Below are 17,491 nucleotides of genomic sequence, written 5' to 3' on the forward strand. Positions count from 1 at the left end.
CTCTAAGAGCTCTGAACATGAAAACAGACAACAAAACAGCAGATTTTACTTGCAGCAAGTGTGTGCTGTGCTTTCAGTAACAGAAGTGTTGAACATGTTTTCAATTCTCCTGTAGAGCCTATGATTATTGTCCTGCAATTTATTTCAGAATAATGGGTCAAAATGAACCCAGCAGAAGAAACAAGTATTTATCTAAGCCTCTCCTCTTTAAAGTATTAACTTAGTACATCATTGTAAGATCTTATCCCCTTCTTTTATGTACGGTATTTACCCTGCGAACAATTGGTCTCAGTGCTGAACTTAATGAGTCGTCAGTCTTGGGAGGATCCTTTTTGGAAGATTTCAGGGATTTCATTTTATAATGTAATATTCTTTCCAGAAAGGCAGGTAACATCTCAACTTGCAAGATAACTGCATATAAAGCACAGGTAACGTGTAATTCTACTCTATTGGCACTGTTTCAGCTGGAGTACTATGACCAGACCTGAACATCACAGCAGGACAAAGACAACATGGCATGAGTCCAAATCAAAAAGTCTGATAAAGTATTTGGGAAGCATAGGCTCAAACAAACCTCGAATATGCTGGATTTATATAATACAGGAAAGAATATTTAAAGAGAAATAAAAATATGCTAGTGTGTAAAAGATTGGCTATAAAGACAACAGTGATAGAGCAAAAAATTGCCAGACTGATGCAGATTAAGGAAGATTTAGTTTGAACATTATGTTTAAATTCACCTGCATTCACCGACAGCTGGAAATCACTGAGACAAGTTTTCTGCAGAAGCCATAGAATATTTATCAATTGAATTTTCAAGGAAAGTTTAGATAATTGTTTTCAAAGAAGATCCAGTTTCACTGATTGTCCCATGGAACAGAGCAACTGGAGGAGACATTTTCTCATAGTTCCTCTTTCTGCGCTCTGTAGAGACAAGCCTTCTATATACCATTTGAGAAAGAATTGAAAGAAAAGGCTTATATTGCCTAGAGTCTTTAGCAGTCAGTGTAAAATATGGAATTTGTACTATGTGGGTGGGGAGGAAGTATCAATGCTTAGTACCCCAGGTTCTTCTGTTGTGAGTTGCTGTTGTTTTCTTTTGGCTTGCCAAACTGAAGGACTAGGTTAGTAAAGATATACAGAAAAAGAACCTAAGAATTCTCCTTGCCTTCATTTCAGCCTATAAAATCCAGAGAAAATGCTCATCTCTTTGTAACAGTACTAAATGTTTATATCTAATGGGCAAGTCATGTTGAGTCTTGCATGTCAACTTCTTCAGGAAAACACAAGGTTTCTTCACAAAACAGCTCTTTGCAGCCTCAGTAACTGTAAACAGATTGGCAATCTGTGTTTCCTCAGCAGCTTGTTTTGTGTTTCATCTCACGACTGATTGCCTTTAGAAAGCTACTGCACATCATGTAGCAAAATGCACATCGCTAGCATTAAAAAAACCAGAGTGCTCGGCTCTTCTGTCCCAAGTATTCTCAGTAATATTGTAAACTCATAATCCGAGTTCCTTATATTTAACTTTATATAGGTTGGAGTTCTCACCATTGATACAGAAAAGATATTATTTGCTTAATAGAAATTAAGAGACATGAGATTCTCAAAATAGGCTCGAGGCTCGAAATACTTAACTTTTTCCCTTCTTTACTTTCTGATATTTCTTTCATGATACGCACAGTATTTATATAGACTTTTAATCCCTTGCTCTTCAGAGACAGTTCAGGAAAAAATTCTTTTATCCATAACTGTTCTGTATTTAAATATTCAGAGGACATCACCTCTCTCTAGGGTGCATAAAATTACTTCTTAGTAACAGCAGTAGTAGCTTCCATTTCAGTCTGCACTGTTGCTGGCCTTGGGATAATTAATTTCAACAGAGGTCTAGGAGCACACACTGAGCTCCTCAGTTCTGCTTGGGCAGTTGCCATGAAATACCTCCTGGAAATCAGGTAAGCACCTCAGGATCATGTGAAAATAAATACAAAAGAAAGCAAAGCTACAGAAACATTTTGCATGAGCATTAAACAATATCTCTCAGCAGGACTGAATGGAGTGACAGTGCCATTATTCTTATACAGGAGCAAAGTAAAATTCTTATGAAGAAAGTAAGTATGTAGGAAATAACTTTCCAATTCCTACACTTAGTAGCTGTCATTTAAACCTGACTAGCCCAAATAATTTTCAACATAAGACTCTAGAATTTGTTCCGAAATACCTGTCTTTTATTTTTCTTACTGTACATACAATATTTTTAGAAATATTTTAAAAGCTGCAGTAAGTGATGCAGCCTAAAATGTGTTGTCTGGTGAGATCATAAAGGGTATAATCCTGGCCAGAGATCAAATTTTGACCTTCACATATTTCTTGGTTCCATTTATATTCATACGGAGGAAGATGAAGTAGAAATTGTTTCTTGAACTTCCTTTTCCCCACATACGACTATTCACCAACTAAGTTACCTGCTGCACTACTTTACACCTTCCTGGTTTATCATCACCGAAATGCCATCTAGATTTCAGGGGCTACTAAAAAAGGCTGGTTAGATCTCAAGCAAACCATTCTTACCTCCTCTTCTAGTATCTGCTAACAAAAATCATTTTTAAAAAGAACTGATTTTTCAAGAAATGCATTCATGCATATACACATGTAAACTCACAGGCAACATCAGTTTCTAGAACAAGGCATTTCTATCCAATATCCTTCAAGGAGATGGTCCATGGCATACACTTGTGTGCAGACTCTAAAAGTCTTTAAAAAAATGATCAAACTATGGAGGAATCATAAACAATAAGAGAAACAACCAAAGAATTTCTGTTATGTTAGCAAACCTGTTTGTCTGGATGTCAGTAGCATGAATTAATGTGGTGCTCAGACCTGCCAGTTATACTCATCTGTGCTCTCAGTTCAGTCAATTGTAGGAGAAAATTTACATAGTGTATGCTTCTGAAAACTATGTGGCCTAAAAGAGTTATTTGCTCTGCGTGCCCCATGGCTGACAAAGTCTCAAAGCACTCTGCTTTCAGACACTCAGGCTCCTACAAAGAGATAGCCCAAGCATAATCTCATATGCAGACTCTCAAAGTGCTTGAACAATATATTTACAATAAGAAATGCTGTTCCTCACTCTAAATTTTTCTGCTTTTCTGAATTGAGAGTAAACTATAAAAAGGGAAATTAAGAGCTACAGTGGAGAGGTGGAATGAAAGTGAAGAATTCTGATGCATGCTTTTTGATATGCTTAGGTCTTTTAGATCTAAAAGCAGGCAGTAAGCACTTCTTCAGAACAACTAGAAAACCGATCTTATGAAACCCACATAACAACTGGATGATTTATTATCTTCATGGAGGGTATGTTAACTGACTCACTCCTACTTGCTGTTTTCATCCTGGCCCAGGAAAGACCTCTGAACGAAAGTTTCATCAAAACCTTCTCATAAATCTGGGCTTTCACACATAAAATATGCTGTTAAAAGTCTTCAAACTGGTATGAAGTAAAAGTAAAAAACTTTGGGTAATTTATAGAACCCTTAAGTGTTATCAGGTGGGAGCCCTCCACCTTGAAGAAAATCAAATAAGTAACAACTTTCCATGGAGCATTATGTGGTGGTGATGGACTGAGCAGCATCTGTCCAAAACAAGGGTACTTGAGCTCAAGAGGAGCGCAATACCTTGGAACAGCTCTACCACTTTCTACAGCAAGAAAGGCTCTGGATGCCTGTCTTTCGGATATCTATGGCCGAATTCATCCTTCTTAAATCAGTGCCTATGTTCTGTAATTGTCAGAGAGAGGAAGGTGTCTTACAACCTCCAGAGGAAAAGTCAGCATGCCTAATTTTAGACCATGCTGGTGGACAGAAACTCCTTTTTACTAGACAGAAAATGAATTACATTGGAAGGGGTGCTTCACCAGCTGCCTACAGCTTGTTTCGCAGATAGGTTCTTCAGATAAAACTGAGTCTTACCATAGCATTTTTTCCTCTCCTCTTGTCACTATAACCTAGAGGCACTTAAAGAAACTCATGAAACAACCTTTCTTTCATTACAGGCCTCTTAGCATTCAGGACATTGTCTCTAATCTACCATGTTGGCAGATGATAGAAAAACTGTAATCATATGCAGATAAAAGTCATAGTGATGAGAGATACATCGGTACTGAACACAATACCTCTTTATAATATCTTGGTGTAGTGTGGGAGTGTTTGCTTAAAACCTGGCAATTTATAAGACTAACAGTCTTGGTTGTTTCTTCTACAAGAAACAGAAATCTTCAGAGACAATGCATAGAGAAAACTCCCAATTAAACACTTATCTTGACCTAGTTCCATAAGCAGAAATATCACTGCAGAAGGCATCTGACAATAATGAAGGGGGAAGAACCACCTCTGTCTTACTGTGTCTGCTTTTTGCACCAGCAGTGTCTTTTAGTGCTTATATCTTTGAACATAGTGCAAACAGAAAGTTTTCTTTGTTTGTCTAGCAGTAGAAAGCCTAGATATGTACTTGGTTCATATAATTATGTTATGTGGATAATGTCCCTTCTGCCTCTATTGGTCTCTCATTCTTCATGACATCTGTTCCAAAATTGAGCAAGGGCCTTTTCAACTGGCCAGGAAAGCCAAATCCGTGACTGAATCCATTACTCAGTTTTATACTTTGGATTATTAAAAGTTAAGATTTTAAAGAACAGTCGAGTTGGCTTGACCTTTCAATCCACTGAGAAACTGGTGAATCAGAGGGGGACCTCTCTAACTGGTTTTCCTGAGGACATGCTTCCAGAGGCAGCCAGAAGCCTCCATGGGACAACAGGTCAGCTGAATAGGACTAGCAATTTATTATTTTTTTTAATGCTTATAAGCATCATTTTTTAATAATGTGGAATAAAAATGAAGACTTGTGGAAAAGTAAAGTGCACCTTCTGTCATTACCACAGATTTACAGTTACACACACAAAAAAATTAAATTGCAGATTACTCCTGAAGTCCTATAATTTCCTCTTTTCAGTTAACCATATAAACTAGTTGAGAACATATATTTGAGAGTAACTATAGTGCTTTACAAAAGCAGAGAAACTGCTCCTAATTAGCACGCAACCCATTTTCTTGAGGTGATTTGAGAATCAGAGTTCCTTCTCTTAGTGAAAGAATGAGATATATGACACATCTGAGTATTTCATCTTAGCTGAATGATTTTCATCCAAAATCAGAATTGCTCTAACACACTCTTTCTCACAAGGTCACAAAGCAGTTCCCATTCCTGGAAAATTAATTTATCCTAAACAGCTGACTGGTAATAAATTTGACATGTCTGGCAAATAGCTGCCTCCTATGTGAGTGAAGAGAGAGCCTAAAAACTACAAATTTTATTTACCTCAGTGTAAGTCTTTGGGGCAATATATTTTCATTTACTAACATTTTTTAACATGGAGATTACATTTTGAGGTTCAATCTACTGCAACTTAACAACAGTTTACATGATGAAAGTTATATTTCTATACCAGTTTTCACCTGAAGCATATTTGTATTTGAAAGCGTACAAAGGTTTGTATATATAATAAATACACAGCTATGAAACAGGAGTAATTTCAGCTGCTACAGAAACATGGTTACCACAGAAAATAGAACACAGAAGTTTTCTGGACCCTTGAGACAACAACACTGTGCCACTGATTTTTACTGGACTTTGACTAGGCAGTATGGAAGGAAATATTCAACATATTGCTTCAGGTTGCAACACCGCTGGTCTTCAAAAGTAATGTAGGACTTCTGATAATCACTGATAGGCAAAGTTTAAATTTTATATCTCATTTTGAAGGCAAGTAGATAATTCATGCCTCTTTCAGTCAAAAAGACTAGCTCCATGTACTGATCCACCAAAGTCTTTTTTTCTAGTGCTAGTTTATAGGTTGAAACCAAATACTTGTGACCATAATATATGATGAAATCTATAATCAAACTACTTTGTTTGAAAATTCTGATAGGATGAAGGTGTCCACCTGCAAACCCTGATGAAAGATAGCTTTGTTGAAGATCTTGTCTCAGGAAATCTTCATTCTCTTCCTGTCTCCAAAACAAACTCTAAGAACTTTTATAGATCATCTTACTTTTGCTTTACTTGCTTTCTTGTAAAGTGCCATAATATTTTTCAGAAACATAGGACAGTGGCTATAAAAGAATGATTTTTAGAGAAGAGTCTGTTCTACAAAATATTTTAAGTAGGTTAATTAAAATTTTTTTGTTGTTCAATTTCTATGCCTACATTTTGCATTTTTACAAGAATTTTAATTTACAAGTATTGATTTCTTTTGTTAGTCCTATTTTCTTCTATTCATAACTTGCAGAACTTCTACTTCTTAAAGACTTTAATTTTTTTCTTTTTCACAGAAAAAAATGAGAATCACAGAACAGCCACTACCATATACAGTGTGTTTAGATACTACAGTAGCAACTACTAAAAAGTAAAGAGATGAAAAAAGATATGCACCATTTCATAGAATAGCAGGATGTAACTGGGGGCAACTTGCAGTTTACACTTAATTACAACATCTCATTTTTGGATGCAACATTTAAAGAAAACTGGCTAATGTGAAACTGGATATAGGAAATTGTTAACAATATGGTATACTTGCAGGCTTATAAATTTGTTCCACTACTTTGTCAGGAATACTCACATTTTCTCAAGAAGCTAAAGATCTTAGGGTAACTTTCTCCACTAGGAGCAATCTGACACAGTCTTTACCACCAATGTATTATTAAATTCTGCTACAGTATAACAAATTAATCCCTTTGTGCTTTTTTTGTACTTTCTTCCAAGGAAATACATGGAATTGACTTCCTTTTATAGTGTGAATAACAGCACACACAGTATCATTGACAAAAAGATATATTTCTATTCACATAAAAATGAAGCAGGGTCCTTTTAACACAAACTGCTTATATTAAGAACTTTGTTTCTTTTCTTCAATATTTTCTTTTCACCATCAACAACATAGTGTTACTTTTCTGATATTCTTTTTCACATAAATATCAGATGGGAAAACTGTCAAATGTTCTTAGAAAATTCAGACACACAGCATTGACTGCATCTTTGTTAACTATCCAGCAGAATACTAAGGAAAATATTAGGCATATCATAGGTTTATCTGTGTTTTTTCATTGTCTTGTTTTAATAATTATTTGGTCCCTAAATGTTTACTGTTTCTTGGTAATGTAGAATAATTTACATGAAAAAATGTCACTATAAGACATTCACACTTACTATAATGAATTGTTTTCAATTATAAATGCATGCAAGACTTTGTCTGGCATGACTAGACACTCAGTTCTCAAACAACAACCCTAAATTTCAAAATAAGGTGTTTGAAACCCAAGTTAAATAATTCTGGTTATGCAGTAGTTTAAGGATCTTTTATTCTGTGGCAGTAATTAAACAAGAATTTCTCTCCTTAAGCTACCCAAAGCAGTGAAGACACAACTGTCAACACAAAGGAAAGTGCAAGTCTGGTCTAGTGACTGTCATGACATGTTAGAATGTCAACATCCTCCCAAGAGCTTAGTAGCACTGATTGCCCATTACTAAGAGTCATTCAGGGTTTTACCGGGGAATGGTCTTCCTGCTTTACTAGACAGCACTCTTCCCTACCACATAAAGATTGAGCCAGTGGCTGCCAGATTTTTTTAAGAGACTGAGTTCTGAACAAAACTTGGCATGATCTGATACCTGATGTTTGCATAGACTCACGAAGTTACAAAGGAATTTTAAAACATTCCTTGTAATAGACATGGCTAAGTTTTCCCAAGTCCATTTTGAAGATATCGAAATTATTCTTTGGTTAACTGCTCTTTAGATCCTATTGTACAATATGTGCAATGTGTGTATAATTAGCCACAATCACTACAAATCAACCTGAAAGTATGTTCTGTTTGCTGCTGGATGACATGCTTCAAATTTCTTCTGTCTTACAGCAAATAAAGCACTTACTGGTATTCCAAAATAAAATACTCTGGAGAAAAACATATAATGTGAATTCTGTTACACATGTTCTTGTATCTATTCCACATGCTACAGATAGATGAACTTTATAGAAATGTATTTACCTCAGGATATTTGCAGTAGCTTTCCTTTCTTGTGGTAGAAGATCAGGGTCTCTCAAAACTTCTTCCAGCAAATTCAACACATTCATTTTCAGCTCATTGTTTAGTTCAAAATCCTACAAACGAAAACAATTATATTTTCTTTTTCTTCAGTTAGCTATTTTAGTCAAATAACTGAAAGGATACAGTTTTGTGAGTTTTTCCCATTTCTTTTTGTGTGCTATTAGCTACGAACACCTAGGTAAACTTTGACAGCTGTTGAAAACAACAGGCTGCAAAAGTGGGAACCTGAAAGACTATAATTTATCTACTCTTCTGTCTGCTGATCTATTGTCAAGCCAGACAAATGACTTCATCTTCCTGTTACGAATTACCATCTCTTGACCTACAATGTCTAAAAAAGGGGAAAAACAATTTAGTTCCAATACTGAGATCACTATCTACCAAGGGTGGACACTGTTTTTTTCCCCACTGTTTTACTGAGTTTTTCTATTTTTCTTTCTCAACCTCTGTATTTCTTCTTCCATACTCTTCTCTTAGGAATGATCTGCTTTTTGTTTGACACAGTGAAGTATTCAATCAATATAGTCTTGATAAATCATATCAGTTGTCTGGCTCTACATTTAATTTAGTAGCATTTTAATTATTTTTAAGTCAGACTGATAACTTACACAGGATTGCAACTGAAGAACAGAAACACACAACTCCAATTTCTCTTGACACTTCAAATAGGAGAAAATCAAAGAATAGAACAATGTACAAATCTTAAGGTAGGAAGGGACAGGTAGGTCATGGAGAAGATGTTAAAAATGCTTGTATTAAGCTAAAAGCTAACATTTGGGTAAGAAAACTGAAAGCTGGACAATTATCTCAAGGGTAAGTACAAACAATTCCAGGTAATGCACTGAATTCGTTCCATAATGTGTTTTTTTGTTTTGTTTTGTTTTTAACCGTTGCCCAAAATGCCTGCTTTAGAAACTATTTTAGCTTGTTTGGAGAAGAAGATTTATTTATTTATTTGGGGTACAGAAATGGGATTATTTAGTGAAAGCATAAGGAATGTAACTGAACTACAAGAGAGTAGTGTTTGCTCCAGTGACTCTTAATAGAAAACCATTTGGAATATGAAGTTATCAAAATTCAGCTAGAAGAGAAATCTTGAAAAAAAATCTGCACAGACTAAGTTAACCAGTATAATTAATATTAGTGTTAGAATCACAGAATCATAGAATGATAAGGGTTAAAAGGGACCATTAAGATCATCTAGATCCAACCCCCCTGCTATAGGCAGGGACACCTCCCACTAGACCAGGTTGCTCAAAGCTCCCTCCAGCCTGGCCTTGAATGCTTCCAGGGAGGGGCATCCACAGCCTCTCTGGGCAGCCTGTTCCAGTGTCTCACCACCCTCGCAGCAAAGAATTTCTTTCTAACATCTAGTCTAAATCTCCGCTCTTCCAGTTTAAGGTCATTTCTCCTCATTCTCAACCCTTTATAAGGGCTACGAGCCCTTACAGAACATCCTTCCCCAGCTTTCCCACAGGTACCGGAAAGCTGTGATAAGGTACTCCCTGGAGACTTCCCTTTTTTGGGCTGAAGTGCCACAGCTCTCTCAGCCTGTCTTTGTAAGGGAGCTGCTTCAGCCCTCTAATCATCTTTGTGGCCCTCCTCTGAACCCACTCCAACAGCTCCATGTTCATCCTGTGTTGGGGCTCCAGAACCAGACACAGCACTTCAGCTGGAGTCTCACAAGAGCAGAATAGAGGGGCAGAATCATCTTCATCGACCTGCTAGTCAGCATTTTGTCTCCTCAATAGCAAAATGGTTTGTGTTCTTGCTAGTCAACGCAAAAGGACTGGGTTTTTGCATGCATTATATCCAATAAAAGATAATCTTTCCCAAAGGACAGAGAAAGTCCTCTATTAATGTTGTTTCGACAGGTATTGTCTTACAGCCCCAAATTTTGGCATTGTTTTTCTTGTTGTCATCGTTTTTGTTGCTGCTCTGTGTTTTTTCTGTGCTTGGATTTTTCTTTTAATTACAATGTGTGATCTGCTTCTCAGATTGTGAGAAGAAAAGAACACTGAAGAAATGTGGAATTCAAAATAAAATTGTAGAGACAATCTATTTTCCAGCTAATGTCAGGAATCTATGAATTCCTAAGATATTGCAGGTGTAAAGAAAGCCCAAAGAATCTAGGGAAATGACTTAATGTACTTAAATTCTTGTAGAAAGTTTATCAGAATTATAGAAACACACCAAAAAACTATCAATTCCAAGAAACATTTGTAGATAAATAATTAGGTCTACCTCTATTATGAACATTATGCCTGAATATACACTTATATATTACACTTATTTATAGTATTGGTATGTGAAGATCAAAATGCAAACATGGATAGGTCTAGACATACTGTGTATTTGTATGCCATTTCGCTACATGTAGTTTTAAATTAATCTTGTGACATTTTTTATCCATTGTTATCTTCTGTTTATATATTTCTCTAATTCTTCAGCACGTCTAACCTGACAGTATCCCACCATGCCAGCACTAGGAGGAGTAGCAAAAAGAATGACACTAAATTCAGCATAAGGCAGACTGAAGCACCCACCAGGCCTGGCAGAAGCAAACAGGCTCCCTAATTTCTGCTAAGTAGAAGTACAGGCTGGCAAGCAGAAGTAAAGTTGCTATACTGGCTTACATTTAAACAGCTGCTCAGAATTCGCAGCATACCAGTATTCAGTTGGAATTTCTATATTTCTAAAGAAATGCAATCAGTCAGACAAGAATTGCTCTTGTTTTGAGCTTTTCATCAGGTGGATTTCAGTTTGACAGTGACTGAATTCTTTATGAAATGGTACATAACTCTAATATATTTTAGAGACCACATCAGCCTAAAGATTTGTTAGTTTTATTCAGATTTACAGTTGGCTTAAGCAGAGAAATTAACTAAGATTTCCTGGAAGAAATTCAATTTTTATTTGTAAGTCCATTATTGTCACTGGGGGGAAATGGTGCAGCTTCTATATTTAATATTTACAGTACAAAATCACTTATGAAAATAAAAATATAAATAAATAAATAAATAAATATATATATATATAAAAGACAGCTGATGAGTTAAGTAGGAGGGCTGCCCTGGAGTCACAAAGGATAAGAATAGGATGTATGAAGTTCTCAGCTGTTAAAAAGCACAATGGTGACCATCACTTATTTAAGTTCACAGCAGTAGAGCAGTGCAGAAGAGGTAACACACTGATGTTCTATTTACTGCTGAGCAGTGCTGCACAGAGCCAAGGACTTCTGACACTGTGCTGCCAGTGAGGAGCTGGGGGCTAACAAGAAGCTGGGAGGGAAAAAACCAGCACAGTTGACCCAACTGGCCAAAGCGATGTCACATACCATGTGGTGTCATATAGAACAATAGATCTGGGGAAGCTGGCCAGCATGCTGTCATTGCCTGGGGACTGGTTAGGCATCGGTGAGCAGGTGTTGAGCGACCCTCTTTATCTTGGCTCACAAGTTTGTTATTTATGGACTCAAAGAGGACGGGGTGGGAGTAAGAGAGCAACTGTGGTGCTTACCTGCTTATCAGGGTTAAACATCATCTCCTTTATAGCAGAAGAGCACCAAGTTCAGCATGATTACATTTTAAATTCATAACCAGCCTGTTGATCACTACCACCCACAAGACTAGATGGTACTGTTTTCTTCAGAAAGTACATACAAATTCTCTTGCCAGGAGGAGCTAGAAAAGCTGTGCTGCAGTATGAAAGTGCTTCAGAAGCAACCTACCCAGCTGAGTGAAAAATCAAGAAAAGGGATGTTGGATTTAGAATCACTGCCCAGAAGACAAGAGACTGTGACAGCGGCAGCAGAAAGCAGGAAAAACAACTAGATGCGCCAGTGAGATTTAACAAGAAATATGTAGGTTTATTACAGGTGGTAGTTATATAATTTTTAAGCTTTGTCACGGGAAACTCCCAAAGCATTTCCTCCTCCCTTTCTTTAAATTTTCTTAAGTGAGAGGAAACACTCTGCATTTAAACAATGTCAGGAAACACTGAATAACCCAGGCAAACAAAAGGGAGCTAAAACCTAAGAACATAATTTATTTGGAAAATATTTGAGTATGTCACAGAATCACAGAATGTCTGAGGTTGGAATGGACATTAAAGATCACCTAGTTCCTATCTCCTGCCTTGGGCAGGACTGCCCAGCAGACTGCCCAGCAGATGAGACTGCCCAGGACCCCATCCAACCTAGCCTGGAGCACCTGCAGGGATGGGGCATTCACAATTTCTCTAGACATCTGTGCCAGGGCCTCAGCACCCTCTGAGTAAAGAACTTCTGCTAACATCTAGCCTAAATCTCCACTCTTTTCAGTTTAAAGCCATTCACCTTATCCTACCACTTCAAAACAGTGTAAAAACTTAGTCTTCCTCCTGCATTTAAGCTCACTTCAAGTAGTGGAGGACTGCAGTGAGGTTCCCCCAGAGCTCCAGAACTTTCTCTTCTCTAGGCCAAAGACCACCAGTTCCCTCAGCCTGTCCTCATAAGAGAGGTACTCCAACCCTCTGATCATCTTCATGGCCTTCCTTTCTACCTCCTCCCACAGCTCCACATCTTTATTGAGCTGGGGAGCCCCAGGCCTAGATGCAGTACTCCAGATAGGGCCTCATGAGACCTGAGCAGAATTAGACAATCATCTCCTTTTCCCTGCTGGCCACTTTTGTGTTGATGCAGCCCAGGATACAGCCAGTCTTTAGGGCTGCAGTACACACTGATGGATCATGTCCAACTTTTTGTCCACCAGAATCTCCAAGTCCTTCTCAGCTGGGCTGCTTTCCATGAGTTCTTCTCCCAGTCCATACATATATCTAGAATTGCGTGAACCCAAGTGCAACACCTTACACTTGGCCTTGCTTGGACTTCCACCACATCTCTGGGCAACCTGTTTCAGCGCCTCCCCACTCTCATTATAAAAGACCTCTTCCTTATATCCAACCTAAATTTGCCCTTATTGTGTTGGAAACCTTTCCTCCTTGTCCTATCACAACAGACCCTGCTAAGTCTGTCCCCTCCTTTCTTGTAGTTTCCCCTTAGATACTGAAAGGCTACTCTCAGGTCTCCCCAGAGTGTTCTCTTCTCCAGGCTGAACAACTCCAGTTCTCTCAACTTGACCTTGTAGTGGAGGTGCTCCATCTCTTGAATCATTTTTGTGGCCCTCCTCTGGACATGCTCCAACAAGTGTATCTTTCCTATACTGAGGACTCTACTTCTGGATGCAGTACTCCAGGTAAGACCACACCAGCACAGAGTAGAGGGGCAGGTTTTCTTCCCTTGACCCGGTGGCTATGCTTCTTTTGATGCAGTCTAGTACACAGTTGGGCCATGAGGGAAGGTTCTCATCTGCCCATTTCTTAAGCCAGGGTTTTGGATGGCATCTCTTCCTTCTACTGTATCTACTGCACCACTCAGCTTGGAGTCATCAGCAAACTTGCTGAGGTCCCATTCTCTATATCATTGATAAAGATGCTGAAGAACCGGTCCCAAGATATACACCTATGGGACATTGCTTGTGACCAGCCTCCAACTGGACACAGAACCACTTACAACAACCCTCCAGCTGCAACCATCCAATCAATTCTTAATCTGTGGAATAGTCCAGTCTTCAAATCATCTCTCTCCAGTGCAGAGAAAAGGATGTGTTATGGGATCACGTCAATGGCCCTAGCAGGTCCATCATTTACCTCTTCTTTGTCCACCGATGCCATCACTCCACAGCAGAATGCCAATCAATTGGTTAGGCAAGGGAACTGTACAAGGAGTAATCATGAAGAAACCTACTGAGATCTTCAAAAATCTCCAACTTCAACAAACCTATACATGCTACCTGTAAAAATAATTTCATCTAAGTTCAGCTCTCAAAATACAGCCAAGAAGGCAAGAAAAAAAAACCTAGCAGAAAACAACTATTGGGACACTGGCTTCAGAGTTCTGATTGCCATGTGAAGAGGAGTAAGAGGAGTACAAATTGTCATGATAAATGTAATGCTTATCCCTTGTGACAGACTTTGCCGAATACATTTGGACCAATTTTCTTTGTTTCTCTCTATTGCTCTGAGGAAACACAGGAAAATTGCTCAAAAAGATGTGGCAGGCACACTTGGCTGACTGGAAGCAGCACACCCAAGCCTGCATGGCTCTGCATCATTACAAATGGACAGAAAACTAATCCATTGACCAAGAACACATCTGAAACTGGAAGCCTTTTTTCAAGCAGAGAAGGAAAGAAGCTGACTGCTTTCTAATCGAGATTTCCAGCACCAGTACATATAACTGGTTGTTTTCCAGATGTAGTTTACATTATCACTACAAACAAGAAGAATCAATGCACTGAAGTCTTTTCCTAGCAAATTCTCTTCATCTTTTGAATAACTACACAGTGAAGATCTTTCAGCCATAAATGATAAACAAGAAAAACTGAAGAGAGATATATTTGAAGGAAACACAGGGAAGCAGAAAAGACAAACGTAGAAATAACAAGAAATGCTCACATGGAAGGTTAGGGGAAAAGCATCGAGTAAGAAGATACGTCATTGAAGACAGAAATTGCTGGGGATATGGATAATGGCTAGGAAAAAGGAAAATTTTTAGAGATATCTGAAGTGAAAATGCTCTAATGGAGAGCAAAAAAAGAGTTTAATTAGTGAAGGGACGATAAAAATTTAATGAAGTATCAAAAATATCAGAAGGGAAAACTACACATACATCTGGAGTCAGGTTTTGGATGTCTCTATGAGTATTCGTACAATGTGGATTTACTGTGTGCAGACTCATTGTCCTTTGCCCCCACTGCCAGCAGCAAACTGAAAATAGCAGACGGGCACAGACATTGAGAAAGACTAGCACTGCTGCTGGCTATAACTGATTACTTTAAAGTGACAGGATAATGATAAAATCTTGCTGGGAGCCCAACACTGGATATGTCCAGGAGCAGAAAGAGACCTACTGAAAGACTATTCACAATGAAATTGGTACATTTTTAAATAGATGGATTTTTCCTTACAATTTTAATATATCTGTTCTTATGCCAAAGTGTAAACAGACAATCATTGCAATGACATCAACAGTGTAACTTCTAATTTACTTCACAGAAGATCAAACTCTATCATAATTAACTGGAATTACTCCAGTAATGCAGAACTCCACAACTTTTTTTTTCATAGAAGCGCAACTATCATACATAATTCTGCTGTATGAAATTTTTATAAATACACATACAACAAAATATTTACATATTTTGGAAAAAAAAAACAGATAAAAGATACTAAACCTGGCAATCAGAAAACATGCATCACTGTATCAATGAACTTCTAGTTCATTTCAGAAAGCAACCAAGGGACAATAGCTTTGTCTTCCAGCTAGTTTCAAGTGCCAAGAAACAATCGTCATTTAGGGAAGGAATGCCAGCTCTGGTTCTATAGTATCAGTGTTAGCTTGTCGGTTCAGGTTGAATATAATTAGGATAAAAGTACAAGCTACATTAATACCATGACTGAGTAATTCTCAGCACATACAACACAAACCTTTCATTATCCAAGAACTGTAAAATCCGGTAGTATAAAGGAACCTTGAAAGAAGAATCTAGCCACTAAGTACCGTCAGATTAAAGTAATCAGGAAATGTGACATCTCTGCCTCTAAGTTCTGGGACTTGGTACAAGTCAGAGCTTTGCAGGGCGACCTCAGTGAGAGTGGATCTGTCATGCTCCAGCAGAAGTGTGGATAGTGTATCTCTAATTAGTTTGACTGATTGCAAGCCTAGCTACTGTTCTGTGGGTGACTCATGCTCCCCACGGGTAATGGAATATCAAACCCTTATGTTTCTGCATTATTTGGACAAAGCACAATAACAGTTAAGTACATTACTACTGAATATGCATGTGTATTCTGCACATGGAGTAAATTCATGTAAACTTGATTTCTTTACTGAGTGACCAACAGTATGTCGAACACTCACTCACTCAAACACTCACTCACTCACAGCTCCCTTCTCCTTGTGGCAACCTCTTTTTCAATTCACAATTAGCATTTTTACATGTCTACTTCAGAAAGAACACCAGAAGCATCTTTGTTGTTTCAAGATACAGACCACAGATCTTAAGGGTTTACTTCACAGGTAGTCGGAACACAGAATATCTTGCTGTGAGAAAAATACAGATTATCACAGAGTTAATGTGGCTTAAGTGTGATTTGCTCACATTCTACAATAAGCTCACTGTAGCTTTGTCAGCTAAAATATTCATTACTTTATGCCTTTAAACAAGAGCCAAATAGGGCTCAGATGAATGAATTTTTATCTTTTTTTGTTATAATGCACAAAATGCGATTGGCCAATTAATGTGCAAGATATACTAAAACTACTGGTGCCTAACCATAATCTACTTTCTTGGATAATTTTCTATATACAGGTGTCTTTCTTCCGTATTCCCCAGGCAAGATCAGTAACTACATATGAAAAACCTTCTTTTGAAAACCGAACATGGCTTAATGAGGCAAGCAAGGGGATGATTTGTAGAAGGTTATTTCACTGTTGGAGCAAGACAGGAGTCAGGCACCGAAAACATGACCTACACTCTCAAAATGCAAGTTTTGGTCTGCTCCCCAGATCCTGTGGTAACTTCATAACTCACTGACACCATCTGGCAATCATGTTGTTTGTAATAGAGTCAAGATTTTCCAATTCATTCCAGCTGAGATTCTCAAAGAAGCCAGCGGGAACAAGAATCGAACTGTCATTCAAAACTGGGAAGTCTGGAAAAGCCAGCTTTTCTTTCCTCAGCAGCAGATGAAAAATTTTTCTCCTTGGACAAACTCCATTTCCATCTGCTTGCCACAGAAGCAGTATTATTCATTTTGTATATTGAAGTGTTTAGATAAAAGAAAGTATTGTTAAACAAAATGAGTCTGCAAGATCTCACCAGGAAAACAAAAATCATGCATGAACTTTCTCCTCTTTGCCTCATTTTCCCTTCCTATTTTTCCATCTCTGACAGGAGTTAAGTGGGAGTTTTGCCTTCATAAGTCCTTTCCATTCTCATCAAAGCTCTTGTCTTCATAGTAACTCTCTGCCTCAGCATTTGTGTTTTTATTGTTTACAACCAGAGAATCCTACGCTCTTCCTCTCAATTATGTTCTGAAAACAAAATGGAAACATGAACATTCAGCTGTTATTTTGGGAAAAAGAAAGCTTTGTTGGCCTATCAATGTTTGAATGAAGAGAAGAAGAGCATGAAAAAAAGAGGGGTTAAAGAAAATGAAAAGAACGAAATTAAAAAAAAAACAAACTGGAAAGTACTTTCAATGCAACTAAAAAAAAAAGAAAGAAAGAA

General features: G+C 37.7%; 1 protein-coding gene across 2 annotated transcripts in view; it reads right to left on the reverse strand.

Moving 5' to 3' along the window:
* Nucleotides 1-17,491, reverse strand: part of RASGRF2 (Ras protein specific guanine nucleotide releasing factor 2) — a 122,942-nt gene that overhangs the window by 12,372 nt on the left and 93,079 nt on the right. For both annotated transcript variants that reach the window (XM_010726098.3, XM_010726097.3), the window contains exon 19: nt 8,100-8,212. In XM_010726098.3, the coding sequence (XP_010724400.1) occupies nt 8,100-8,212 (113 nt within the window). The remainder of the gene's footprint in view (nt 1-8,099; nt 8,213-17,491) is intronic.

This window comes from Meleagris gallopavo, chromosome Z (genome assembly GCF_000146605.3).
Source record: "Meleagris gallopavo isolate NT-WF06-2002-E0010 breed Aviagen turkey brand Nicholas breeding stock chromosome Z, Turkey_5.1, whole genome shotgun sequence".
NCBI classification, from domain to species: domain Eukaryota; kingdom Metazoa; phylum Chordata; class Aves; order Galliformes; family Phasianidae; genus Meleagris; species Meleagris gallopavo.